The sequence below is a fragment of the Sphaerodactylus townsendi genome, linkage group LG01 (assembly GCF_021028975.2).
Source record: "Sphaerodactylus townsendi isolate TG3544 linkage group LG01, MPM_Stown_v2.3, whole genome shotgun sequence".
Classification (NCBI taxonomy): Eukaryota; Metazoa; Chordata; class Lepidosauria; order Squamata; family Sphaerodactylidae; genus Sphaerodactylus; species Sphaerodactylus townsendi.
In genome coordinates, this window is record NC_059425.1 from 45,796,880 (window position 1) to 45,824,824 (window position 27,945).

The following is a 27,945-nucleotide window of genomic DNA, read 5'->3' on the forward strand; positions in this document are numbered from 1 at the left end:
TATTTCTGGATAGAGAACCACCATTAAATTGATGAACATGACTGAATGAATCAGCCTCAGTGTAGTGGACAGAGTGGAAGATTCCTGCTTCTACCATGGAAGCTTGCTGAGTGAACTTGGCCCTTCACTCACAGGGCTGCTGTTGTGGGAGAACGAAGCAGGGGAGAACAATGTTCTAAAAGCCATTTCAAGCCCCAAATAGGACTTCAAATAAATGAATGCAAACACAGAAATGAGTCCCATGGCAACAGAAACATAATTATACCTGGTTCTTCATATATAGGACATGAGAATATCCCATATGAAGGGCTCATGAGAATAACCCGCACTAGATATGGGTTTATCAAGTGAAGAAGCTTATCCAAAGGCAGCAACTCCCCAAACTGGCTCTTGCTTAAAATCACATTTTCTAACAGCATCCTGACCTACAATTCAGCTTTAATTACCTCCTCTGAATGGAATAAAGAGGATTTATAACGTTTTTTGTCACTGGGTTATCTTATAATTTGTGCTGTCTTGTTCCAGGAACTGCTTGTCAAATGAAGAAGTGTTAATTTGTTCAGTATCATTTCCTGTACACCAGTGATTAATATGAGCTGCATGTTTATGAAATCTCCCATAAAGGTTGACACCAGTATTTAGTGATAAATGCCGGTGAAATGTTTTGCAGTCTCAGCACCTGCCCCTGCCAACTGCATTAAAGAGGAGCGATAATCTGAAACAAGCACCTGCTTCTTCGTGCGTTGGACATCACACAGCAGCTGCAATGGTGGAGCAAGGAGAGGGACAAAAACCTCCTGGTGAATATGGCATGCGCACCAGGCACTTTCCAGGTCTGTAGAGGTGGTATGAACTTAAGAGCCAAACAATACATGACTTCAGCTTTCCACAAGTAGAACTGTTGTGGCCCTCAAAAAAAATGTACAAGGCAATAGGAATAGGAGATGTAGTAATGGGGATGGGGACCTGACACTTTCTTCCCCATCCCCTGCAGGACTATTGTAATTTAAATACTTCCACATACTTTTGGGGGGCCTTGCTAAGTAATCGGGTAGCTTGCTAAGTAATGTTTCTACTGATCCTCCACCTTGATGTACCCTTTTCCACATAAAGATTTAAGCAAAATTGTAACTCCAGGAGCCATTTCCTCCTGCTCCCCTAACATGCCCCACCTCCTCCATGTTGTCTAGTCCAGACCAGGCTGTGTCAAGCGCAGTGTGTGGAGCAGCATGTGGAGGGAGGGAAAGGAGGAAATGGTGGATAAAGTTACAAATTTTTTTAGGTTTTTATGTGAAACGAGGTAGAGATAATAAGACTGTGACAACTTCAAATGTGCTCTGAACACATCTAAAGTCCAGTGTGAAAACATGAACAAGCATCCCTCTCCTCCTTGGCTAAACAGGAGTTCATCCCTATCTCAGTGACTTCAGAAAGGATCAAAAAGCAGCAAGTTGTTTGCCTCCTGAAATCAGCACAAGGTCAGGAAAACCACTGCCCTTCCACCAGAATGAAAAATGCACCCACCAGCAGTGAATTGATAAACACCTTTGTGAAGCACTAGGAGTAACACTAGCTCATGGGAAAGTTTCTGCAGGGGATAGCCCTGCTGCTTTTAAAATGTTGCTTTTCATCAGTGCTGGTTACCCAGAACTGTGGGGCACAGACCAGTGGAACATGCCACTGCAGAGAACATCATGAAAAACTGAAAGCTCAGCAAATGGTGCTGCTGTAGAAGTGAGACAGGGCGGAGACCTGGTGTTGCTCATCCCTGATCAGACCACAGACAGAGAATAATCGATGCCTGCAACACCTGACTACACTAATATATTTAAAATATGATATTGTGCCTTCAGGGAGAAGACATACAGATACAGTGTACAAAGCATCCAGTGCTGGGAAAATGTGATAACTCTTCCACAGGAAAAGAGGGAAGGTCTAGACTAGACTATGGAATATTAAAATGGGTAATGTGCATTTTAGACTGCGTAGACAAATCTGATCTCACTGTCAGGTTGGATAACACTAAAGATTTCAAAGGAATTTACAAACTAAAAATGTTACAAAACCACTGTTTTCTCATTTATTTTAGGTCCTTTGATGACTTCAGCATAAGCTTTTGTTCAAGGCTGAGGAAACAGTAGAATGGAAGCTGCCTCAACAGGTTCTTGGGGGAGGCAACATATACAATTTTCAAAATAAATAAATACTAAACTACTGATGAACACAAAGTCCACCCATATGCAAGATGGTTTGAAAAAAGACACTCTGGGTTTGGTTTATCCAAAAGCCACATTTAAAATGTGCTCGTTTAGCCAGTCCAACCACTTGCAGAAACTGTTAAGAGCCTAAATATATACCAAGTGACATCAAGTTTCAGTTTTAAATCCAGGCTCTTTGACATGTTTGGCAAAAGCACAGAAATGAATAGTTCTGGTATGATTCAAACCCAGCTCAAAGGCATGTAGTATGGTGAGAAAATATATCTGAAAGGCAACTTTCTTGGGCTGAGTCCCTGGAACCTGAAACTAAAGGTTTGACTGTTGAAAGGTCATCATTAAGGCGCATTAGTCAGCTCAGGTTCAGCCTTGCCTTTCACAGAAAAACTTTATTAGAGGTAGTACTGTTCTAGGTAACTGTGAATAAGGCTGTCTTTAATAAGCTTCTGGACAGGAAGAGGACAGAGAAGACTCAGCTACATGTTATGTGAAAGATCCATGATCAGCTATAAATATATCTAATTAACATGGCCAAATCTGTGGATACTTAAATTCAGACATTAGAGGCATGAACAGATGAGACACATCTTTCCACAAACTTGAAAAATCCCAGGTTTGCAAAAAAAATGAAACTAAGAAAAAATAGATTGGGAATTTAAAAAGCACAAAATGACAGAGGCAGTACCTGTACCTCTAAGAAAGAAGTGCAATGGCCATTGTGGGGGTTGCTAGGCAACCACATTATTGCCATCATTCCAATATTGGTTTCTGCCAGTAAAATGCAAAGGGGAGGGCCGTTTTCAGAGCTACTTCGACCTTTGAAGGATGACTCTTTGGGTCCAGGCCTGGCAGCAACCACTGGATACCCCAATACCATGCAACTTACGTGACTCTCCCAGTATTGGGTGCTTACAGCTATTCAGCAAGATCCACCATGCAAAAATCAGTGTGATGCAGTGGTTAAAGTTTGACACTAGGATCTGAGAGACCCAGGTGTGAGTCATCCCCTAGCAGTGGAAGTTCACTGAGTAACCTTGGGCAAGTTAAACATTCGCAGCCTAACCTACCTCACAAGGCTGTTGTGAGGTTAAAATGGATAAGAGCAGAATAATGAATGCTGTTTAGCATCCCCATTGTAAAGAAACATGGGATACATGTAATACATAAATAATAAATAGCTGCAGCTAGCTGGATTCTAAAGAGCCCTGTACTGGATCCTATAAATCACCAATGCAGAGGGTTTACAGAGTTGGATCCTCCCCAGCTTCCCCTTTCAGCAGCCCAAGGTCATCCAAAAAGCTCATACTGGAGGCAGGAGTGAAAAGAATTTTTGTGTGCAATACGGAAGGAGCCAATTTCTCCTAGATGCATCTCTTGCTACATATTGCACATGTCTTTAGCAGGACCCCCTTCACTTCAGGTCTCAAGACACGCTATTTGGGGAGATGAATTGCGGCAGAGAAGAAGGGCTGTAAATCTCCTTTGGATACCAGATCCTTTGGATACCAATCATTGTTTCACTCAATTTATGTCTAAAATGGAAGCTTGTTATTTAGCTTGCAATTGATGTAAGGACAATAAAGCTAATGCTTTTTAAAATGTTTAGTAGTAGCAGGTGCAGCATGAGTTTGCAAAAAACTGGCTGTGCTAGCAGGAAACCTTATTTGACATTCTACACTATATTACAAAGTACTGTCTCCAAACCATGAATTTTAAGCAATAAACTGGAAAATGTCCCTGCTTACCATTTAAATAACAAGCACAAAGGAGACGGTGTACACATAAAATCATTCATGAAACAAAATCAGGCTAAATTAGTACTAAGGAAGATATTGTATTGTAAGATATCTATATTATCTACCTATAAAAGCAATAATTTCAGGTGTTACATGCAATTCATGTGTTTCATACAATTCAACCTATTGCAATTCATCCCATTCATCCTATTTTGTTCAATGATTTCCCATATACTGAATTTAGAGAACAAAGAACTTTACAGATCTTTCCACCCACTCAGATATTGATCATTTCTCTGCTATCATTGCATCCACAAGTAGTTGTCCAGCTGAGTTGTTCCAGATGGTAAATGGGCTGCTTCTCCCCACTGGGAAAGCACCAATGACGCCTCCCCTAGGACCCAGCTGTGAAGTGTTTGCTATGTACTTCCAGGATAAAATTGGTGACATGCGCAGAGAGATGGACTTCAGAAGGGTGAGTGGTCCTATGGAGGTGTCCAGAGAACCATCTAGTCAGTTTTCCTGGGACCAGTTTCAATTATTGACACCTGAGGATGTGGACAAGTTGCTTGCTGGAATCCAGCCCACCCCCTGTTCCCTGAATCCTTGCCCATTGTGGCTAATTAAAGCTGGGAGGGGAGGGCCATATGTGTCCAGGAGGTGGTTAATGCCTCACTAAGAGGGAGAGTGGTGCTGTCAGCCTTGAAAGAGGATATGGTCCGCCCCCTTCTTAAGCGGCCCTCCTTGGACCCAGAGGCAATGTCAAATTATAGACCAGAGGCAAGATCCTGGAGAAGGTGGTGTATTCAGATAATGGTTGATTTTATTGATATTTGTAGGACTATTGTGAGCTGCCCTGTTGATGAGGAAGGGCACCCTATAAATCAAATAAATAAATAAATAAAAATAATAAAGCTGACCACAATATTATGAACATCTATTCCACCTCCTTATGTTACATGGAATGGATATTCAGGCTGGGCAGCCCAATCAACAGGGAGTGGGCTGAATCCCTCTCTGGAGGCAGTGCAGGCCTACACCGATGGATCTGCCCTCCCTGAGTCACTTAACATGGTGTGGTTGGGGGGGGGGGGATCTGACAGTGCCTGGCTGTTGAGGGGCCCTGGGACATCCAGCCATGCGCCCAGCTCCACACCAGCGCTCCCAGCATAGCAGGGGCATTCCCGGGAGCACAACCAACCTTAGTCAGTGTTCACTGCCTGTTCAGTCCCCTTGAACTGGCAGAGCCAGCCTCAGAGATACGCCTCATTTTCCATGGCACATCTCTGCTTTCCCCTGTGGGGAATTTTTGCTTTTGGGGCTTCATGTGCCACAGAAAAGCCCTTTGGAGTGGGCAGGGCACCGCCAGAATGGCACCGTCCCTGCTTGCCAGCCCAGTCTGGATAGGGCTGTAAGTCTTATCTGCTATATATGGGCTCAGTTCCAACTTAGATCTTACTTGACGTATGAAATTCATTTTATAAGTTGAAAAGTACATAACATATTTGTGCAAGTTTGCATTATTTTTAAAATGTAATCTGTATTCTGTGTCTTGGACCTCTCATTTGGTGTTTGTTCTTCCAACAGCTATTGATAATGGGTGTTACATATTTGGGTGTTACATATTTAAATCGTCACATATTACATATTTAAATCGTGTGTGCGCGCGCGTGTGTATATGTGGAGGAGGGCTTTAAAAGAAGTAACTTACTTCTTGTTAGACCAGATGCAATAGGAAGACCATTCATTGCAAATACCAAGGCCTTTGCAGGTCAGTTCGACTGGAGTCTTTAAGAGAGTTGTAGTTTGTATGCTACGATCTCACATTTAACAGAGTTTTTAATCTGTTTCTGAGGGATTCCAGTCAAAGTTTTTAAAACCTATACCGGTAGTTTATTGAAACTAGCAGTGGTACTTTCTTTCATAAGAATGTGGACAGGTGAGGTTTAATTACTTTTAAGGATATAAAAACCAAACCTTCCATTTTTGCATGTTTAATAATATCAGAGGAATTTACATGTAGAATACTCTGCTGAGAGGTATGTAACATGGGACTAAATAGTTACAACTGTCACATAAAACTGTGCACCTGCTCCAAGTTGAGGCTTCTCTTGAAATAGTGTTTTCAATACACTTTTTGTAATAGGTAATTTGTGGTAATATACCTCATTGTCATCTATAATATTAATGTCCCACATCCCTGAATTTATCTGAAGAAGAAAACCTATTTCAGAATAGGATGTATGCTCACTTGATGCTTTGTTGATGTACCTTCAGTTATGAGGGATTCTGTCACATTGGTATGTAATAGCATACTTATCCTTCACCAGTGTAAACTAGAGCATACCCAAGAATTCTCTGGCAGAGGATCCATGCATGGAAACCAATCCAGATGTCATGCTTTTGTTTTTTTAAAAAAAAAATCCTGCCTTTAACTAAGGGCAGTCCGACCATTCTCCATATCACAGTTGTCTTTCTTTACACAAGTAAAGGGAAGAACTGTGTGATATTTTCATTTGAAAGTTCTGTGCAGCTTCCACAAACAGAGGGCACCCAGAAGCCTGAGAGCTCAGTGATCTTCTCTACTTGCTCTCTTCTGGAGCTGGAAAATACTAATGGGAAAAAGGCATCCCCAAAACTGTCATTCTCATATAATATATAATAATATAATTACCCCAGATATGCAGTTTTTATAATATCAAAACCACAGTCATAGATCCTTATTTTCAATGCACCCCTTCACACAGCAGGGGCAGCTGCAGGAACACCACCACCGTTTGTTCTGATGACCATAGCAAATGATTAACATTTTACTAACATGAGCTAACTCTGTAGCCGATGCTGAACACATCTCCCCCTTCCACAAAGTATTACACTAAATACAAGTACATTTGTAAGGTGTGACTCCTGGCATAGACTCTACACAGGCAGGACAATAAATAAGGCACTATATTTTGTAGTTTAGTGTGATGCAATCAGCAGCTGTGACTCCTGACCTGCTCCAGGCACACCAACTGCATGAGCCTCTTTAATTCTCTTTGCCCTGTGGCTCTATTTTATGTCACCTCCACCCCTCCCCTTTTAGTCAAGAAACTTACTTGGAGGGGACTGGAATGCCACTGGAGTCAAAAAGTTTTTGAAATGCCCAGCCACAACTTAATTCTCCTCTTTCACCTGTTGACTAGAAAATAAGTTGAGGGAAACCAATTATTTCACTTGCAATCCAAGTCTTGTACCCGCATGCCTGTCTCCTAGCCCAAGAAGCTACTGAAAAGCAGTGGCAGAATCTTCACCCCCCTCACAACCCTGCCTGTCTGCAGGGAATGCCCACTTGGCACTCAGACAAGGAGGTTTTCATGATACAAAGAAAAGCGGTTAGAAGTGGAGGCGATTGGTCTGCCAGAAGCTACTATGACCAAAGCACTCAAGTGTGCATACTCAGATCTGCCTACAGCAGTCCTCGTGGTAAAGGTGTTTCTACAGATAATGATTCAACAAAATGCCAGATTCAGAGGCCTGTCATAAAACACTGCAGTTCAGAGAGGAACAATATGTAAACCCATCAAAATCATTTTTGTGTATTAGTTCTTGTTCACAGTCTTCGAAGTTTTAAACAACTGGTGGTGCAGTCCTAAACTGAGTTATGCTTCTCCACTTCATAGCAGCCAATGACTTAGAGGGATGAACGCCACTTAGGATTGCAGCATGGGAGGCTTACTTACTGCTGCACGTGCACATTTACAAGAAGGCTGCCAGATCACTCCATGGGTGGGAGACATATTTCTATGGGAGGATGAGGTTCTATTATTTTAAGTTTCAGATGACTGGAAATCTTACTTCTGAATATGTACATCTGTGATGAGGCTGCCAGGTCCTTCCACAGAAGGATGGCAAAGAATGTTTTTTTTAAAACGCCAGTTTCCATGGGAGGTGGACGTTCTTTTAATACTGAAGCCAACTCATGCTTCATTCCTGTGGGTTATGATGAAGCTGAGCCCTTTGTACAAAAACTTTCCACATGTCACCTAACACTGTTTCACACAATGAATCACACACATGAACTTACATTGCGAATATAAGTGATCCCAAGTTCAAATAATATACCAATATCTGGAGACGGAGAATTGGATCTGACAAAACAATCACCATCAAGCAGGCATGGTAAGATGCCGGTTACCTATAAAATTAAAGAAAAATCATGCAGATATAATGCATTTGCTTTCAAGAGTCTCTTAAAATACTGCGTTGTTGTTAGACCAACCCATGTTGTGTGGGGAAGGGGTTCTGTTTTAAGACTCTGATGCCTCTATCCATTCTGCCAATGCTTGGGGTGCCCAGCACCAGCAGTGCAGTGCCAAAATGAGGAGCCCATTCTCTGCATTAACTCAGTGTACCCACAAGGACACACAGTAAGCAAAAATGTGCGTGGACATGCCCAAATCAGCCTTGTATAATGCCTTTCTGATCCCCTTCTTGAAGGGATTAAGCAAATACAATACTCCTGCCCTGGAGAGTGTTCCCATCTCCAGCCCTGGACCATACACCCCTGCAGAGACTTGTTAAAGTGCCTGCCTGCCCAGTGTTGTATTAACCCAATGCTTTTTCCTCTGTTTAATACCGCTCTAACCACCACCTCATTTGCATTGTCATTGTTCTATAGCCGTAATTTCATCAACTACCTTCCTCCTTTCAGGCACTCCCAGGATTGGAACATCAAGCTAATGTCTCAACCCATTAGATAACAGACCCAACCATTAAGGTTGATGTCTGTCTCTTGTCTTTCTCCAGGAAGGCAGGACTTTTCTTTGCCCTGGGTCACTCTGCATGACCCCGAGGGTCCCTTTTTCCCCTATAAGAAGCCCTTTCACCCAGTAGCCCTTGTTCAATATCTCTGGACTCCTCTCTGTCTGTGATATTGTTCCACAATATACGGTTCTTCTTCCATAGCTAAGCACAGGTCACTCAGTTCTGCTCATTGGGTCATTCCACTCCAAGATCAGGTGACTATAACCTGTACTTCCCCAATTCCCTCATCTATTCTAGACCTATCCCTTCACAACCGCTTATATTCCTAGGACTGTGTGTGTGTTCTGCTGTTTTGATGATGATGATGATGATGATGATGATGATGATGATGATGATGATGATGATGATGATGATGATGATTTATTATATTTCTAAACCGCCCTCCCCCGAAGGGCTCAGGGCGGTGAACAAACAAATAGATAGAGCACAATAAAATCAATAATCATTAAATAACGGCTCTATATACTTAAAACCAACCCCATTAAAATGCAGCGTTCTAGCATCAGTATATCGATGGTGTCCTATTAAACATCCCCTAACGGAAGAGGGGGAAGAAAAGAGGAGAAGAGAGACAGCAGGGTCCACAGATGTTAGAAAGGGGGGGGGGCATCAGCGGCTGGACTCTCCAAAGGCCCGGTGGAACAACTCTGTCTTGCAGGCCCTGCGGAAATCATTAAGATCCCGCAGGGCCCGCATAGCTGGAGGTAGAGTGTTCCACCAGGCAGGGGCCAGAGCTGTAAAGGCTCTGGCCCGAGTGGAGGCCAGCCGCGTCATTGAGGGGCCAGGGATCACCAGTAGATTGGCCTCTGCTGAACGCAGAGGTCAATTTGGGACATATGGGGCAAGACAGTCCCGTAGGTACGGAGGTCCCAGGCCGCGCAAGGCCTTAAAGGTCAATACCAGCACCTTGAAGATGATTCGGAATTCAACCGGTAACCAGTGCAGGCGGCGCAACACAGGTGAAATATGTTCTCTGGCGGCACCTCCTGTGAGTAGGCGGGCCGCCGCATTCTGGACCAGTTTTAATTTCCGAATCAGCCGCAAGGGAAGGCCTGCGTAGAGCGAGTTGCAATAGTCTAGCCTGGAGGTGACCGTTGCATGGATCACAGTAGCCAGATCCGTTTGGGAGAGGAAGGGGGCCAGCCGTCGGGCCTGCCGAAGATGAAAAAACGCAACCCGGGTTACATGGGCCACCTGGGTCTCCATTGAAAGAGACGAATCCAGGTGGACCCCCAGGCTACGTAGACATCTGGAGGAGGCCGTGTGCCACCGTAGCCCTCCCACACCGGGCGGCTGGAAATCCCCAACCCCTCCTCCCCGGCCCAGCCAGAAGGATCTCCGTCTTCGATGGATTCAGTTTTAACCTGCTCTGCTTCAACCAACCAGCGAGCCGCGCTCCAAACAATGCTGGAGTGCTACAGGGGCGATGACTGCCCCCCCTCCATCAACAGAATGAGCTGAGTGTCATCAGCATATTGATGACAGGTCAGCCCAAAGCTCCGTACCAACTGAGCAAGGGGTCGCATATAGATGTTAAATAACAGCGGGGACAGCAGCGCTCCCTGAGGTACACCACACTGAAGTGGGCACTTTCGGGAGGCTGAGTCCCCGCACCACACTTGCTGGGTCCGGTCCCGGAGAAACGAGGCAATCCACTGAAGGACAATGCCTCGCACCCCAGAAACGGCCAGGCGGTGGGTCAAAAGATCGTGATCAACCACATCAAACGCTGCGGTGAGATCTAACAACACCAGCAGCGCTGATCCGCCTTGATCAAGTTGCATACGGAGCATGTCTGTGACAGCGACAAGAACAGTCTCCGTCTCATGTCCAGCACGGAAGCCGGACTGGAAGGGATCGAAGGCCGATGTGTCCTCCAGGAAACCCTGAAGCTGCTCCAACACCACTCTCTCAATTACCTTCCCCAGAAACGAAAGATTCGAAACGGGGCGGTAATTGGCCAGATCTCCAGGATCTAACAATGGTCTTTTCAAGAGTGGGCGGACCACTGCCTCCTTCAACCCACCAGGAAAAACTCCTTGCTCAAGGGAGCTATTGATGATACTCAATAGATGGGGTCGTAGCTCCGCCTGGCATGCTTTAATAAGCCAGGAGGGACACGGATCCAGAGGACAGGTCGTAGGTCTAACAGCAGCCAGAGCCCTGTCGACAGCGGCTTTAGAGAGCAGGGAGAACTGGGTCAAACAAGGACCAAAAGACGGCAAGGGAGCCTCCAGTTCACTTATTGTCTCTAAGGTGGAGGGAAGGTCCTGGCGGAGCGACGCGACTTTGTCTGCGAAAAAGCTCATAAATGCCTCACAGCTAATAGTCAATTGTTGATTTGTAGAGCCCTCAGACAATGAGGTGAGTGACCGAATGATACGAAATAATTGTGCTGGGCGAGAGCTAGCAGATGCAAGAGAAGAGGAGAAGAATGTCCTCTTCGCCTCTTTCGTTGCCATCTCATAGGCCTTCATAAACGTCCTATAAGATGTTCATGCGGCTCCGTCACGAGACTTCCTCCACACTCGCTCTAGCCGTCTGAGCTCCCGTTTCATACAGCGTAGCTCCTCAGTATACCAAGGAGCCAGCTTTGACCGGGGGCGCAGAAGGCGCCGGGGAGCAACAGCCTCGATGGCATCGGAAAGGCGGGAATTCCAGTCTTCCACCTGGCCATCAAGGGTGCCGGTGCTTGTGTATCCCCATTATTCCTTAATAAAATTGTTAAACTTTATTCGCTCTCCTGTGGAATTTCTTGCAAAAGCTGACTTCTGTAAAACATAGGCAATCAAGATCTTAAGCTGCCTGACCTTTTGCTAAGCCAAGGGTCTGTTCTCACTAATTACCCACTCTAAAATGGAGAGACTCCCATCATTTCAGGTAACAGCGTGGTATCCGAAAAGATTTATTATAGCATAGGCTTCCATGGACTAAAGTCCACTATCTCAGATTCATAAAGTGTACCCTTAGGTATATTTTGGATAGAGGAAAAAATAATGAGGTCAAAAAGTAAAGAAATACAAGTCTGCAATATTTCTATGCAAGGCTCAAGTGTATGTAGAATTAGCACAGTGGCCATTCACAACATCAACAATAGATGGATAACACAACATTTCTGGACATACAAAGCAAGTTTAAAAATTGAATTATGAGTGAAATCATGTCATGTTTCCTGATGAATTCAATTTCACAATTTTCATACTGGAATCTCCCTTTGAATTGTGACTGTTCTTATCTTATATCCACCACAGCTTTGCATAGAAATGTCACAGACTACACTTCTTTGACTGCATTGACCCCACTGTTTCCTCTTATTTGGTGTGTGTGCATATGTGTGTATACACCCATACATACATACCAGCTAACTAAGCAGAACACTTCATAGATTGACGAAATAGGCTTTAATTCACATGTCAGTAACAGGCCATTCCGGTTTCTGGGAGTGGCAAGCAACAGTGCTGCTACCACGCTGCCTCCACAAGGCTTCTAGGCAGCACAGCGAGTCAACTAGAACAGAAAACAAGTCCTGTCGCCCAAAAGTTCCCATAGGGTTTAATGGAGTAAGCCCCAGGCCCCAGGCCATGGCTTTTGCCACCCTAAACCCTACATGGAAGTCAACTAAAATCTGCTCCACTGCCAGGAATGCCCTGATCTGCCCCCTGCCCATGCCAGCACCTCTATCCCCTATGCTGACGGGAGTGCCCCATGCACCAATAGAGGGGACAAACGTGTCGGTGAGGCCCTCCGTCCTGTGAGCATTCAGTCCCCCCATCTGAATTGGGCTGTTAATCTTTAAAAAGCTGCAAAATTCCTTATTTTGTCTTTCTGCTGCAAAGGAGCAACCACCCTGAAATTCGTAACGAATCACTGAAAATTAGAACCTGTTCAGCTCCCTCCGCACCCTTTATTGTACAAATTCTGACAAACTAAGGGCAAAACTAGGTGTGACAAAACACATGGCTGCTGCTGCTGAAAATAGCAATCCTGCATTGGTTTTCCCTTCCATAATGTGTAGTGATGAAAATGCATGATGTGATCCCATCACATAAGAACATAAGAACTAGCCTGCTGGATCACACCAGAGTCCATATAGTCCAGCACTCTGCTACTCGCAGTGGTCCACCAGATACCTTTGGGAGCTCACATGCAGGATGTGAAATAAGTGGCCTTCTGCTGCTGCTGCTGCTCTCGAGCACCTGATCTGCTAAGGCATTTGCAATCTCAGATCAAGGAGGATCAAGATTGGTAGCCATAGATCGACTTCATAAATCTGTCCAAGCCCCTTTTAAAGCTATCCAGGTTAGTGGCCATCACCACCTCCTGTGGCAGCATATTCCAAACACCAATCACACGCGTGAAGAAGTGTTTCCTTTTATTAGTCCTAATTCTTCCCCCCAGCATTTTCAATGAATGCCCCCTGGTTCTAGTATTGTGAGAAAGAGAAAAAAATGCATACTTTTATAGACTTCAATCATATCCCTCCTCAGATGACTCCTCTCCACATCACGCACTTCCCCCATCACCACTCCGTGTCATTGGCTGTCAGGAGCAGACAGCCAAAGTGATATCTCTATTATCACACCTTGCAGTAGAAAAGAGGAAGAATTCAATGTGGGACTGCCATTTTCAGTGACCACCCTGTGCTTTTCACATAACTGGGAGACACAATCTGCAAAGGCAAAAAGCAGGGTCTTTTTGATTGTATTGATCCTGCCCAAGATTTCCTACCTAAGCTTGTTCCTGCAATCTTTGCACTGTCATCCTTAGCAGTGTTGCTCCCTCCTACGCCCACTGATTTCAGTGCACTTAGAAGGGTATAAATCTTCTCAGGATTTATTTATTTGTAAATTTTATGCCATCTCTCCAGGGAACCTGACTGATGGAAGGGAACAAAGATTAGAATTTCAAGGGACTTTTCTATTTCAATGATTATTTAATGTCACAGTCTGCCAAAGCCAGTTGTTAGCCTTATTACTAGTGAAATGCAAGTGTGGTGACTACACTATGTGCTTCATTTATTTGAGGAACTTATATGCCATCTTTCCAGAGATCAGCTCAAGGCAGCTCACAGGTAAATAAATAAATAACATAAAAGCATCAACATAAAAGATCAATATTAAAAAAGCCATGGACATTAAAACGGCATGAAAGAAAAGAGCAACACAGAACAGTCCTCAGACCCACAATACAATCAAAAAGACAAAACTCTTAGTTCAATGCATTGGTTTTTTAAAAAAAAGTTTTGCCCTGCCACCTAAAAAAACAATGATGTAAGCACCAAGTGATCTCAGGGGGGAGGGCACTCCATAGGCAAGGTGTCACTACAGAAAATGACCTCTCTAGCTGTCACCTGCCTCATATCAATAGGCGGGGGCACAGACAGCAGGGCTTAGGAGACAGATCTGAACTCAAGGGCTAGTCAGTGACTCTTTCAGTTGGTATCAAACATGCTCTGCATTACCACCCTGCCTTGGAAAGCACATGCAACTAAGATCCCCTTTGCTTCCTTCCTCTCTTTGAATCCAACCTTTCACTGGCCCTGTAAAAGGAAGGAAGGAAGAGGTAGCTGAAAGGCTGATTAGCAGCTCTTACTTTGCACTTTTTGGTTGTACTTGCAGCTTACTCATTCTGCAGTTACCTTTGGCTTCCTCTGCCCTGGTTCTCTTTAAACTTAACCTGGCATTCTTTCCTGCTCCTTTGTTTCCCCTGAGCCAGCTATGCCAGTTTTGCTCTGACCAACCTTCTCACAGTTGTTCAGTTTCACTTTGGTTGGTTATCCATTTTACTGGCCATTTTATGCAAAGCATTGGGCCGTTCAAAGGAAAGAAAAAGCTCATCATTTTATAAGTTATCAAGTAAAGCCCATAAACACAGATGGAAGTGACAAGGCGGGGCTGGGACAAGCTAGCTTCATCTCTACTTGGACAAAGATTGAACAGACACACGCAAATGTACTGACTAATGAAAAAATAAGACAGTGTTTTCTGGGTGCTGAATATCCTTGTATAACAGTTTAAAGCAAAAATGGGTCTATTGTATTATTGCTTTTTAAAGGAATATTTATGGTGGGCACAGATTACAGTGGACTTATGATTCTCCTTTAAAAGCTGCTGTTTTCCCTTTCAGCTTTCACCTGCAGGATTTCAAGACAGATTTAGAAGAAAGGTTGCCATCTGCTGACTCATCTATGCCACTTCTTCCCTCTTCTAAATAGTTTATCATCATTTATTTAGCAAAACAAATTTAGTCAATACAATTTGAAATTTGGTGTCACAAAAGTTGATACAGAATATTATGGCTGCAATCCTAAGAGTAACAGTAAAATGGGACTTATTTCTCAGTAGTCTGCTAAGGATCGCTACCTGTAACACTTACATTTACTCCACCTGGTGTCTGAGACAAGTCACTACTTATCCTGGTGCCACGGTTCCCGACTCTCTATAATGCTTAACTAGGATCTTTTTTTGTGTGTCTGACTTTGGGGATCCATCAACAGCACAATTGATATATGCACTATGCAGGTCATAGATTATGCAAATTTTACAATACCAGATTATTGTATATTGTCTGCACTGATCTGTTACATTGCTTGCTTTATGATGATCTAAGGAATAAGTTCATTAATAGGTTGTTGCCCAATATGCTACAGATGACAAATCACAAGAAACGAAATTTTTTGTTGTCCAATATTGACCCATATGCATCTAAAAGAGTTGTGCTTTTTGCACATGCTGTCAGAAAGATCAGACTGCAAATGACCTGGAAATTATTTTGTTATTGGTTATAGAACTTTGGTTTAATTTTATCTTTAAGATGGTAAATTTAGTTTTAACCCATATATATACATTTTATTGTATATATATATTGTCTAGGTTTTAGCTTGTTGTTTGCAGATTGTGCTGGCCAATGCAATAACATTTTCTACTACTACTACTACTACTACTACTACTACTACTACTACTACTACTACTATAATATCCTCTGCATACATACCCGTGGAGAAAAAGTCCAGGTTTTTGGATTTTTAGGTTGCCATGTAGCTCTAACTGTATGAATGTTACTCAGAACCTAAAATGAGAAACAGCGGCATGAGGAAAGGTAATTAACATGTTAAAAGGGAGGGAAAGTGAATCTGAATATAGCAATGTAGTTTAAGACAGCAAGTAAGAATAGGAAACCAGCCCAATTATTTCACTGCAAGATCAACATTTGGTGAGAAGATCAGCCATTTTCTCTGCAGCTCATGGGATTTAGGTAACCAGCAACACAAACCCATCCTTTTAGAAGAGATCTTTTCAAGTCATTTTGGGATGGACACCCAGGTGAATCCCAGTCTTATTAATGACTTGATATCTATTTGAGATGAGTCAGGAGTCAAACAAGCCTTCTGAATCAATGCATACCTTCCTTCTAAAACTATCCACAACTCTGAGCTTGAACAAAACATACAGTTCATTCTGACTGCATTTTCACCCCAGTAAGGAAAAGGTTATATTAGTTTATCTGAGCAAACAGCTCATAAAGAAAGAAACCTGGCAACTAGGAAGTTCATTGGCTTCCTTTTGATTTTAAGAAGGAGCACCATATAAGCCACCATGATGCACACGTTGTTTCATGAAAAGGTTAGGTGGCACGTATATCAAGATAATGCTGGAGTGAAGGTCCAATGTTGAACCGGTGTTCTTCAAACTTTTTACATCATTCAATACCACCCATTTACTCAACCATGTGTTTCTTTAATTACACTGTCTGAATCATACTGTTATGGGTCAGTCAGTTGACACCTCCTCAGATGAGGAGGTAAAGGAACCACGTTCCAGCTCAGGATAAGAGAAGCAGGTACAAGCAGAAGTATGCTTCTTTGTTTCTTAGGCCGTTTCTGCATGGCCTTTTTATGGCGCCCTGGGAACGGTAAAAACGCCTTTCCCAGGGAGCCATTCGCACAGGGCGTCAAGCCGCCCTGAAAAACAACCCTTTAAAGGGTTGTTTTTCCCTCAACAGCGTGTTCTCGGCAGCGCGGTGCGAACAGCACCACCGGGAACACGCTGTTTCCCTTCCCCGTCCGACTCACCGTGTCCCCGTCGACGGCCAGCAGGCCGACGATGGGGACACGGTGAGTCGGACAGGGAAGGGGGCAGAGGCGGCTCCATGCGGAGCCGCCTACCGTCTGCCGGCCTCTCCGGAGGCCGCCCGCACGTGTGCGTGCTAACGGCCTCCGCCTCCACGCCGGCAGAATTCTTGCCGGCGTGGAGGCGCCTGGGGGGCCGTGCAGAAACGGCCTTAGATTTAATATGCCACCTCTCCCCTTCCAGGCTCGGGGCGATGTTGCACCGTGCTCTTAGCCCTCTAGCTTAGGAACTCAAATCCATCCCTGAAACCCAACAACCATCAGTCTCACCTTTAGGGTCACCAGACCCTTTAGAACAAAGGAGGCATTTACAAAAGCAACTCCAGGAGAGACTGAGAAGTGCCAGATCGCTGGCTCAGCACAGATCACCCCCTGACAGAAGCACTGAGGCTCTGCAGAACTGATGAATTACACCTAGCTTGGAATGCCAAATTACCTACAGCTGCCTTATCTGTCCCAGCAAGATACATTCCCTGTGTAAGCAGCCATGGAAGAGAAGTTAGCATGGGAGAAATGTGACATTGCTTTCCCTTTGGGGCTGTGCTATACTTTGTACTCTGCAAATCTGGCTCTTCTGGACTGGATCGGACCAGACCAAGCCTGTTGGATTTGCCCTCTCCCGTTTTGATGCTTTAGACTTGGAATCATCCATGTTTGACTTTGGACTTTATCTACTGACCATGTCTGCTACCATAGCCAGCTACCTGACTCTGGACATACACACACAGTGAGTGTAAAGCCACCCTGATATACCAAATGACAGACACACGTAGCTTATTTCACACATCTAGCCAAATGTTTGGGAAGAATTCAATTTTTAACTCCTTTGAGTTAACTGATTTGAAAAACTTACTCTGTTACCATCAAATAGGCAAAGTCGAACATGCCTACTGAGGACCTGTATGCTGAGTCCGGGAAAGGGAATCGCTTTACAGTTCCACAGCGTCAAAATTAGTGATATGCGTGTTGGCCTGGGCTGAATCTGAAAGGCAGACAAAACACCAAAATATGGCATTATAACTCCATAATGTTTCTAGCTACTCAGTAGTTTCTAGAAATTTTACACGTTTTTGTCTAGAATTAGTAAGGTTGTATTTTATGGTTAGGCAATGCTCCTAATTGTAAGAACCACACGGCATCAACTGCTTTACTATCACTGCAGTTTATCACTGAAAAAGCACTTGAGGCTGTGCACACAGACTATAGATGGACTACAATAAAGTCCTATTCTATTGTTCTGCCTGGCAAGCAAAATCACATATGCACACATTCACACTCATGCCTCTTTATCTCTAAAAGTCCATTTTGATTTTGTTCTTTCCACCAACAGCACCAGGATCCCCAAGCTAGTTCAATCAGCATCACCTGTACTTGCTCTTAAGATTAAACATGGGTCCATGAAAAGGTTGTTTGCACTCATTCATGCAACTGTGGCAATGATTTTGAAAAGAATTCAACAATGAAACCAAACGCTGCTTTTAAAAAATTCTACTTCTCTCTTAAATTAGTGGTAAACAGGATTGTGGATTTTGTTGGTACACTGTTCGTACACCGTTGCCTAAAGAGTGCCTTCTCAGGGCCGCTTCAAGACGGCATCGGGCAATTTAATAAGCGGCCTGGAGGATTGGTAAAAAACGCCAGTCTCCAGGCCGCCATTCCCGCACCTCGCCCGCCCGTTGCGAAGCCGGCGTTTCCCCAGAGCGCTTTGGAAGCGCCTCTTCTTTGGGGAAGCACGCCACCTCGAAAAGCCACTGCCGAGCGAACGGGCAGCGGCTTCAATGACACCTCCCCCACCCGGCACTTACCTTGTCCCCGGGCCTCCGGCGCCGTCACCGGTGGCCTGGGGACACGCCTCTGCCCCTGCCCTGCGCTAAACTGGAGCAGAAGCGCTGCAGGAGACCAGAGGCGTGTCCCCAGGCCTCGGCGACGCGTCGTGGAGGCCCGACATGCTGGTTGGCCCGAAGCGCCAGCTGTCCCGGCTACTAGTTTCCAGGACCCGTCCGGGTCGCGGATCGGGTCCCAGCGTCGTTGGGTCGGCGTCGTAAACGCCGACCCGGCCGCTTCCGCCTTAGTGCGGAAACGGCCTTAGCCTGAGATGACAGAGGTGGTCTTGTGGGATTTTGTGACCCCTAGACTGGTTGTCCTGAGGGAGCTTCAATATTCATGCCAAGGCTGCTTTGTTAGGATCTCAAGGCTCCATGGTAACCATGGACATCTTTTTTGTCTTTGTGGCTCTAAGAAAAAAAAATACTTACAGTGCTTTTCTCGGAATTCCATACTAGATCTCGGAAAGCAAGATTTGAAGGTGTCAGCTCAGGTTGCAAGAAGTAAGGGGCTCGAAACTGAACTCCTAGAACAATAAAATGAACTGTTTAACGAGCTATTGGATCTGAAGACTGATGCAGTAGCTCAATTACAAATGTATAGCCATTTCTGAGCACACAGTTTTATCAATTCCTGAACGTATTTCCAAGCCACAGCGTTCAGGCATTTCACAAATTATGGAGCAGTAACCTCAGATTTGTCACAAGGTATAAACATGAGAGCGTGTCAAAGCTAATCTCTGCTTTGTGTGTGATACAAATGTGTTTGTGTGATATGAATGTTGCAGATGTACTTTTGCAACATTCACAATTTACACTGTAGCCATACATTCCAAAAACATAACAGGCACACATGAAGCTGGCCTCCTACTTAGAAAGACAACTGGCTTTTCAAGGTCAGTACTGTCCACTCTGACTGGTGTGAGATATTGATTGCGCGCCCCTCTTGTTCACCTAAGTATGTGTTAAGTTGTACATACCTTTCAGGCCAAAAGTCATGGGGCCTGCAGGAGCTGAAAATGTGCAAACGCGGAAGGTGAAGTAAGTTCACAGAGAGGCAAGTGAAGTTTGATCACCTTGTCCCAGTCTCCTGGCACCCATCAGATTTTATTTCTAACCCTGGCAGCACCTCTCCAGGGTGTTGTGTGAAGCTCTTTCATATCTCACCATATTTCGGATTTTTTTTTAATGGAGATGCCAGGAATGAAGCCGGGATCTCTAACATGCAAAGCCCATTTTCTTACCACTGAGCCACAGCCTCTTCTCATGAGGAGGTCCTAAATACTATACAAGAGTATCCCACGGTATCTGTGACACTTACAATTACAACTTCATTTCAAAGGAAGAGGTATTTTAAATATATTAAATGGTTAATATCAACACTGATTTCCAGAACCTAAAGAAATGAGGCAATTAAAATAAGCACCTGCAGATTTATTATCAGTGATTACATTCTCCAATCCCAGCCCCAGTCACCCCCTACAATTCCTCAGGGGAAACTGGTCTCATACACACAGCAAACTCTGGCTTCCAAGAAACAGCCTCACCAAACTCCTACCTTCTTCCAAGAGTTGTGCGAGTGTTGAAGGTCGAAATCCAGCTGGAACAGCTCCCATGGTGGTCAGTGCATCTAAGGTATTATTCTGTTCAGAAAAGAGGTAGTTCAGCTGTTACTGCCTCTCCAGTGTACGTTCACTTCTGACTTCACACTAATGCACTACTTTTAGGGCTATAAAAATCACCGAAGGTCAATTATTCTAAAGCCCAAATGTTTGAGAAATGTGGAATTAAATTAATGAACTACATTTGTTAATTCAGAAACAAATGTCTCTGTACTTGATCCAAATAGCCAATATTGGTTATGCTAAAAAACAACAAACTACTGAATGCCAAGTATTCAGGGTCTTACCAAAAAGCATTAATGGCAGCAGTATAAACTTACCTCTGTAATAGCCTTTTTCACAGCACTCCAGTGCGAGTCTGTTCTGAAGTAAAAAATGTCACAAAAGAAAACAAATAAATGTATTAACAGGTGTACCACCATACAAATTATGACATCATATGTGTGTTGATGGATTGCTGGAATAGTATGTTGGGTGACTGTCCCAGAAGAAAACACCAACCGATCTGTGTTCTATCCAAGCCAAGTGGAAAGTGAGACTGATACCTTTAAATAAATATGTTTGGATTGCTAATGCTTAATGTTTTTGGATTGCTAATGCTGCACTCCTATAAGAACAAATTGGAAGTAAATCTGTGAATTTAGAGAGAGACTTACTTCCAAGTAAACATGCAGAATGCGAGATATATTTCCTTTTGTACTGAGTTAACTACTTGATCCAGACATTTGCTAACTTCAGTACTTGATCCATATTGCTGCTAACTTCAGAACACTTCTTAACATCATTATCTTCTCAGTTATCCACTCCCAAAGTATTCAAGCCAATACACACTATCTTATTTCTTGTATTCTTTATCATGTCCTAAGAGAACTGAAATACTGGGGTGCTGTGTGGTTTCTGGGCTGTATGGCCGTGTTCTACCAGCATTCTCTCCTGACGTTTCGCCTGCATCTGTGGCTGGCATCTTCAGAGGATCGGATCTGAAGATGCCAGCCACAGATGCAGGCGAAACATCAGGAGAGAATGCTGCTAGAACATGGCCATACAGCCTGGAAACCACACAGCACCCCAGTGATTCCGGCCGTGAAAGCCTTCGACAATACATAGAACTGAAATAGATTCTATGGGTTTTCCAACAACGAAAAACGGAGGAAAAGGTCTTCTTTGACCACCAGAAGGCTATTCCTGGGGATTACTGAATTGTATGGACAACAGGAACTGGGATATGGACTATGACCAGCAGCCTGGATCAAACATCATACACTAACAGTACTGTATAGAGTGAGTTAATGTTTTGATCCTTTTGTTTCTCCACAGCTATTACTTTTCTATTTTACAACAAACCTCTCAAATCAGAAATAACTGCTTTGTTAGCTTATTAAATATCCAGCATTTGGTACTATACCTAACCATTGCTTTAATTTTTATGGTAGAAAAGTTACAGTCTCATCCAAAAGAGGGGACCTGAAGTCACTGCTGGAGAAGGGGCAGGGCTGTGCCAGCAGATTTGCCCTCCCGGGGCACTTGACCCTGGCAAAGGGGCACATATGGCGGTGGGTGGCTGCCTCAGCCCTCCACAATGCAGCACACTGTGCCACACCAGCATTCCAGTGACCCTCCGCTGGCAAAGTGGGGGCAGTCCAAAGGCATAGCCGGGGGAGGAGCCGACACTAGTCGACTTCCACCCAGCTGTTGCTACCACTATGCCGCCGCCGGCTTTGGACTTAAGCCACCTTCAGTGGCTTTCTGGTGTGCTTTTTGCTCCCCCACCCACTGGAAAGCTCCCTTGGGAATGGCGGGGTGGAGCAGCCACGTCACCACATCCGAGTGCCGAGCCCCTTGGACGGGTCTGCCCTTCATGTATTTTTGTGTGTACATTATTAGAAAAAAAGTCCAGACATCAATGCCTCTGGACATAGAACAGGAGTCACTGGGGGAATGATGGGGGACGGTGGCTGAGAATTTCCTGTGTTGTGCAGGGGGGTGGATTAGATGACCCATGAAGTCCCTTCCAGCTCTGTGTTTCTATGTTTCTAACCAAGAAAATTGAAGGGCAAAACTAAATTTAAACATATTTTCTGTTTCTGACTTTCTTCTTGTTCATGATTCATACAAACTGTTGTTCAGGAATATCAATCCAAACTATCTGTATCAAAACCAATTTGATTCTGCCACTGACTTTACTCAACTTCTGCATATGGTAAATAAAGTAAATGGTAAATTAAAAACTACAATGGAAGAGATGGGGAGAAGCTCCCATCACAAAGAATAAGCTAATAACATTTATATACATACATTATTGCCATCAAGTCACAACTGACTTATGGCAAAAGGGGTTTTCAAGGCAGGTGAGAACGAGAGGTGGCTTGCCGTTGCCTTCCTCTCCAGAATCCTTCTCAGTTCAAGTTCTCATTCAAGTACCAACCCTGCTTTAGCTTCTGAGATTGGGCTATAGTACCACTCCACATTCCCAATGTGTGTATTCCAAGCCATTTTCTCTTCACCTTTTCACAATTTCAGCACCTCCAGCTGTTTCATCTGCCACCTCTATATCTTCTTCTGTTTCCTCATCACTTGTTTCTTGGGACACTCCTTCTTTGTCATATATCTGCAAAGTTAACACATTGCAATGGTGAACGACACGAGGATCTTTATTTCTTACAACTGGATAAGAAGATCTGATCAACTAGGACAGCCAAAAGGTCCGCAATGATAAGCTTACCTTAGGCTGCAAGGTTATGATGCTTTATCATAGCCTGCCCGGAGCAATTCGGTGCACTGGGGACCAAAGTATTCTCCTTAATATAATCTAAAAGTAGGAACATTTCTGCTTCTTGGTATACCATTCATATTTATTTATGGATTCCTTAATAAGTGTCCTCCCCACATTCCACCCATTATCTCGTGAGTAATTCTTGGGGAAAATGAAGGCTCTGTGGGTATGTTCTGGCTAAACATTTGAGTGCAGCCCCATCAGACAGTCTGAATGCATTGAGAACACCTGGAACTGAGCAAGTTCTAGATATGTTGGCAGCTGCCCTTCTTCTGGACTTATCTTGTGAGGTCACAAGGTGAATGCATACATTGGTAAGCTGGCATTTCCATAACACTGTGTAGCTTTTCACAGCATACCTCAGAGCGCTACAAACCCAATATCAAGTGAAGGTGGAAAGATGCTAAAAATAAAGGCAGATAAGTCTACGTCAACAGAAAAGAAGGCAGAAGTATGCTCACCATCAAATAGGTTTTAGGCACAAGGCCACTTTCCCCTTGGGAATTTTTAGCCAGCCACCAGCCATCTGACTTTTTGTCAATTATAAGAAGTACCTCGCCTTTCTGCAATATGGAGAGAGGAAAAAAGAAAAAAATCAAAATACTGTATTAATTGTTTAAAGAGAATTCAGTTATTCTACATGCTAGATGCTTTGTGACAAAAGCTATGTACTTTGATGTTTTCCAGCAAAAAGAGTAGCCATTGTTTTTATCTTTTTTGTGCTTGATATAACATATGACTTTAGAAGCTGCCAGTTGAACAGGCAAATCTGAAGCACAGTAATTTGCTTGGTGATTACTCTGAACAATACTGCATATGATAGCCATTGCCTTGGAGATTCCAAAAAGAAAGCAGGCCACACTCAATTCAACAGAAGAGTTTCCCTTAAGGCAAAGAGTACCATTAGGTACAACTATCTACTGTAACTCAGCATCCTCTGCTCCTAATAGCTCTAGGAGGCGATTCTAGAAATGCAAACAAAGGAAACAGGAACTTCAAGGGCAAGGCAGCTGCATCAGATGAAGTTCTGGTCTTGATTCTCACAGGCATCCATTAACATTAATGAAAAAAATAGATGGACTGCAATTAGCAAGACTTCTCTCCCAGTTGCCAAGAATATGAGGTCACCAGAGACATATATAGTGCATACCGTATCCCAATGTACATGTTTCCTTTTTTTTGCTTACAAGAAAGAATGGTAAGTATTTGTTATATGGCAAAAGTAAAGAACTGCACTTGGAGAAATGCTGTAGTGGACAAAAACCTGACACCCAACCGTAATAGGCAGGCCAATTTCCATTGAGAATGACTCCACAGAGGAAATGCACTATTGCTACTTTTGATCCATCCACTACAAAGACTCGTTCAGACAGTAATAATCATGACAAACGCATTTTACAAAGTAGCCTGCCTGCAAATAATTTGGTGGGCTGTGGGCAGCAACAGCTATGCCTGTAGCCAGTATAAACAACCTGCAAAGCTGCACAGACATTATGAGCCAAGCCAGTGTATCATACTTGTGCAGTAGCACTGTGCTACTCTAGCAACACTGAAGGAAGTCCATCTAACAAACTTGTAGTACATAAAAGAGAGGCATAACAACAGAAGTAGGGATGAGTCACTTAAGTGACATTTGTACCACACCCACTATAACAAATGGAAGATTTTTTTAAAAAACCAGTGCCTGGTACATTCTGCCCATGGATTCTATGTTCTATATCACTTGCTTTAAATGTCAGATCCCCTTCTTGCTGAGCAGTAAAATCACCAAGAGTGATAAAATGTTTCACAGTTGAATCATCTCCCAGTTTGCTCTCATCATCATCATCATCTTCTTCTTCCTCTTCTTCTTCCTCCTCCTCCTCTTCATCTTCCGTACTTTCTTCATCACCTCCTTCATCATCATTTTCTTCAATCTCATTTTCCTGTTTCATCTTTGGGCTGGCTTTTCTTTTTTCATCTCTACACAAAAAATGAAAAAGAATCAACCACAGCAGGTGCTCATTTAAAGCAATTATTGAGAAACCCAATTATGCAGCCTTCATTTTCTTAACCCAGAGTAACAAGAACCAGGTTTTGGAATTCAATATTTGGCATTCATTCAGATTTTCTTAGCAGTCTTATTTCCCAAGCTCAAGACTATTCACAGTACACAATGTAGAGTTAGATCTCTTTTAAATGGAACCCACCTGGATCCTCATCAGCCACTACTTCCCCTACCCCCCCTGGTTCCAGTTCCCCAACTATACGGTGCTGGAGGGGAAATCTCTTTCTCTTTCTCTCCCCACTCCTTTTTAACCCTACTCTCACTGCTCTCTTTCCATTTGCTCCATTTCTTTCCCCTTTTCCACTGCTAGGCACACTGAGTCTTTGGGCTCACATATAGCCTTGCAAGTAATCTTTAGAAGAGCTTCTTGCACTCTCCCAAGTGCAAGGTGGGTTGACCAATGCCTGGAAAAGAGCAGTAAACCCTTTTGCAGCGTCTCCAGCACAGTCTATGCAAAGGATAAGCCTTGGCTTTGTCATCACTGTCAAGAAACTATGTTTCACTTGTGGTTTCTTGTTTCCTAAAATCCTGGTATGGACTTTAGGCCAGTTATAAAATAATAAAAGGGAGTCAACTGTGTTGGCACTTCAGCGGAGCTCTGACCTTTAGGAACTGATAAGAAACCAGATGGTAAAGAATAAAATACACTCTTGTGCTTCACTCCCAAGGGTAGGCCTCAATTCTGGAACTGCTCCCAAGTAATTAAGGTGGAAGAGTTTTTGCTGTGTCACTGTGACCAAGGAAGGTTTATGAATGTAACTCTGTTATCTCATTCTGACCTTAAGGTCATCTGGTCAGAAATTGGGTTGCATGATGCCTTGGATGGTCAGGAATGGATTAGATAGGATGATGGAACCTAACCATTCCAAATCCTTTGCCATCAAGTGTGGCTACCTGGCCTCACAAATAGTGCTGCCTTGGGTACCTTAAAACAGGTTCCTGGATTCATTCTTGCAGATCTGGACAAGTGTACTTTTGGTGCTGGAAACCAAGGTCACCTAACACCTTGAAACTTTGCTCGAGATGGAGTGGACTCTGTGCAGCTGAAGAACAGCTGGGATGTGCTAACACCTTGCTCTACATTTTGCTTTGAATCAATACTGTTTTATTTTTTACTCAGTCCTCCTTGGTACAGGTTTTATTATTTTATTCCTCACTGCTAAAGTTCTCTTATTTGTATTCTTACACACTTTTAATAAATTTCCTTCAATCATATTTGGAGGTGTTTTCTGTCTTCAGGTGGCTCCAGTCTAAGTCCAGTCCTGACCCTTTGGCTACATACTGTCAAGTTAACTATTTTGTGGAAGCCCATGCTGCAAGTAGTCTACTTTGCAGGGCTGATTTTCTGGTTTGTACTCTCAGAAAGGCTGGAAGTCTGTCCTTTGGCTTCTGGTTATTGGGATAAGCAAAAGAGATGGTGGAAGAACTACAAGATGGGGGTTTGTGGATTCATACTCCAAGGTTATTTAAGAGTTTTGTTTGGTTCTTCCCTTACCAGGATATTCTTTGGATTCAGATATCCTGACAATCATGGGTAGCTGGGGAAACCCATAACGCTGCCAGATAGATCACAAGATCTTCTCACAAAATCTTAGTCATCAACGGTTTTTTTACATTTTCTCCTCCCCCATGATAGAGAGAGAGAGAGACAGAGACAGAGAGAGACAGAGAATAACATCCATGCTTAAACTAAACTGTGACACTCTGACTGTTAAGTCAATAGCCATTTTATGCTGCTTACACAATAGAGCCCTTCGTCACATTTTCTCGGCTAAGAATTGAAGCAAGTTTTTCTAGCTGCTGAGAAAGCTTCAACAGTTGCTTTTCTTCTTCTTCTTTCCTCTGATGATAATTTCCCACAGGTGCAGGCTCATCTGACTGTAAGATCACAACATGGCACATTACTGGAACATTATAATTTTAACTGCATGTGATACAGAGCACATTCCTGGAGAGTATATTAATCACATCCAATCATTTACATGGTCCTCTACGTCAAAAAAGAAGGAGCCTGCCCTTTGCCCATGGGACACAGATTCCAATTGTTGTCTGGCATACACAGCTTACAAAGTCAAACATGCAGTTTTATTTTCCATATACCTGCCTTATAGTTATGAAAACACTAATCCAAAAGGCTACATGCTAGAGTCACACCAGGTGTGCTGTAAAATGCTAATCTGAAGCTTACATGATTACTCTGACATTCTGACCAATTTATTTTTCAGAAAGTACCTAAAATACTTGCCTTATCCAGGTTTTGAAGAGTAAAAGCATTCTCATCAACAGACTTCTTCAGCTCCAAACATCTACAATCAATACAAATAGCAAAGGCTGCATTTTTAGATGCTGGGCACAACATAAATAAACTCAGTTTTGCACCATGCAGTTTGAACTCATGAACACATAAGGTGGCAGACCACTGAACTATCTAGCTCCACATTGCCTGCTCTGGCTGGTAGCATGTTCAGCCAAAAAGGGTCTTCCCCAGCAACCCCATTAGCAAGATGCCAAGGACTGAACATGGGACCTTCTATATTCCAAAAATGTAGTTCTGCCACTCAGCCACAGCCCCTCCGGCTACCTGCTACTCACCTAAGCAGATAGGCATTGCTACAATATTGCACTGCCCACCATAGCACTGCACCTGCTTTCCTAACTAGGGAAAAACAGTGGAGCAATGGGTCGCTCCCCACTTACCTCTTCGTGTGCAACTCCGCAGCGTCCCCGCGCCGAAAAGCCTCCGCGGCTTATGACCACGGAGACTATTTGCTCCCCACTCATTTGCCATTAAGGA

General features: G+C 43.7%; 1 protein-coding gene across 3 annotated transcripts in view; it reads right to left on the reverse strand.

The window, feature by feature from the left end:
- The window catches only part of NPHP1 (nephrocystin 1), a 47,539-nt gene that overhangs the window by 12,516 nt on the left and 7,078 nt on the right, over window positions 1-27,945 (reverse strand). For all 3 annotated transcript variants that reach the window (XM_048482121.1, XM_048482114.1, XM_048482130.1), the window contains exons 3-14: window positions 27,397-27,457; window positions 26,893-27,029; window positions 24,832-25,066; window positions 23,566-23,667; window positions 22,836-22,939; window positions 20,652-20,694; window positions 20,268-20,352; window positions 19,142-19,236; window positions 17,740-17,868; window positions 15,752-15,826; window positions 8,019-8,129; window positions 7,051-7,133 (exon numbers count right to left, since the gene is read on the reverse strand). In XM_048482121.1, coding sequence (XP_048338078.1) covers window positions 7,051-7,133; window positions 8,019-8,129; window positions 15,752-15,826; window positions 17,740-17,868; window positions 19,142-19,236; window positions 20,268-20,352; window positions 20,652-20,694; window positions 22,836-22,939; window positions 23,566-23,667; window positions 24,832-25,066; window positions 26,893-27,029; window positions 27,397-27,457 — 1,260 coding nt within the window. The remainder of the gene's footprint in view (window positions 1-7,050; window positions 7,134-8,018; window positions 8,130-15,751; window positions 15,827-17,739; window positions 17,869-19,141; window positions 19,237-20,267; window positions 20,353-20,651; window positions 20,695-22,835; window positions 22,940-23,565; window positions 23,668-24,831; window positions 25,067-26,892; window positions 27,030-27,396; window positions 27,458-27,945) is intronic.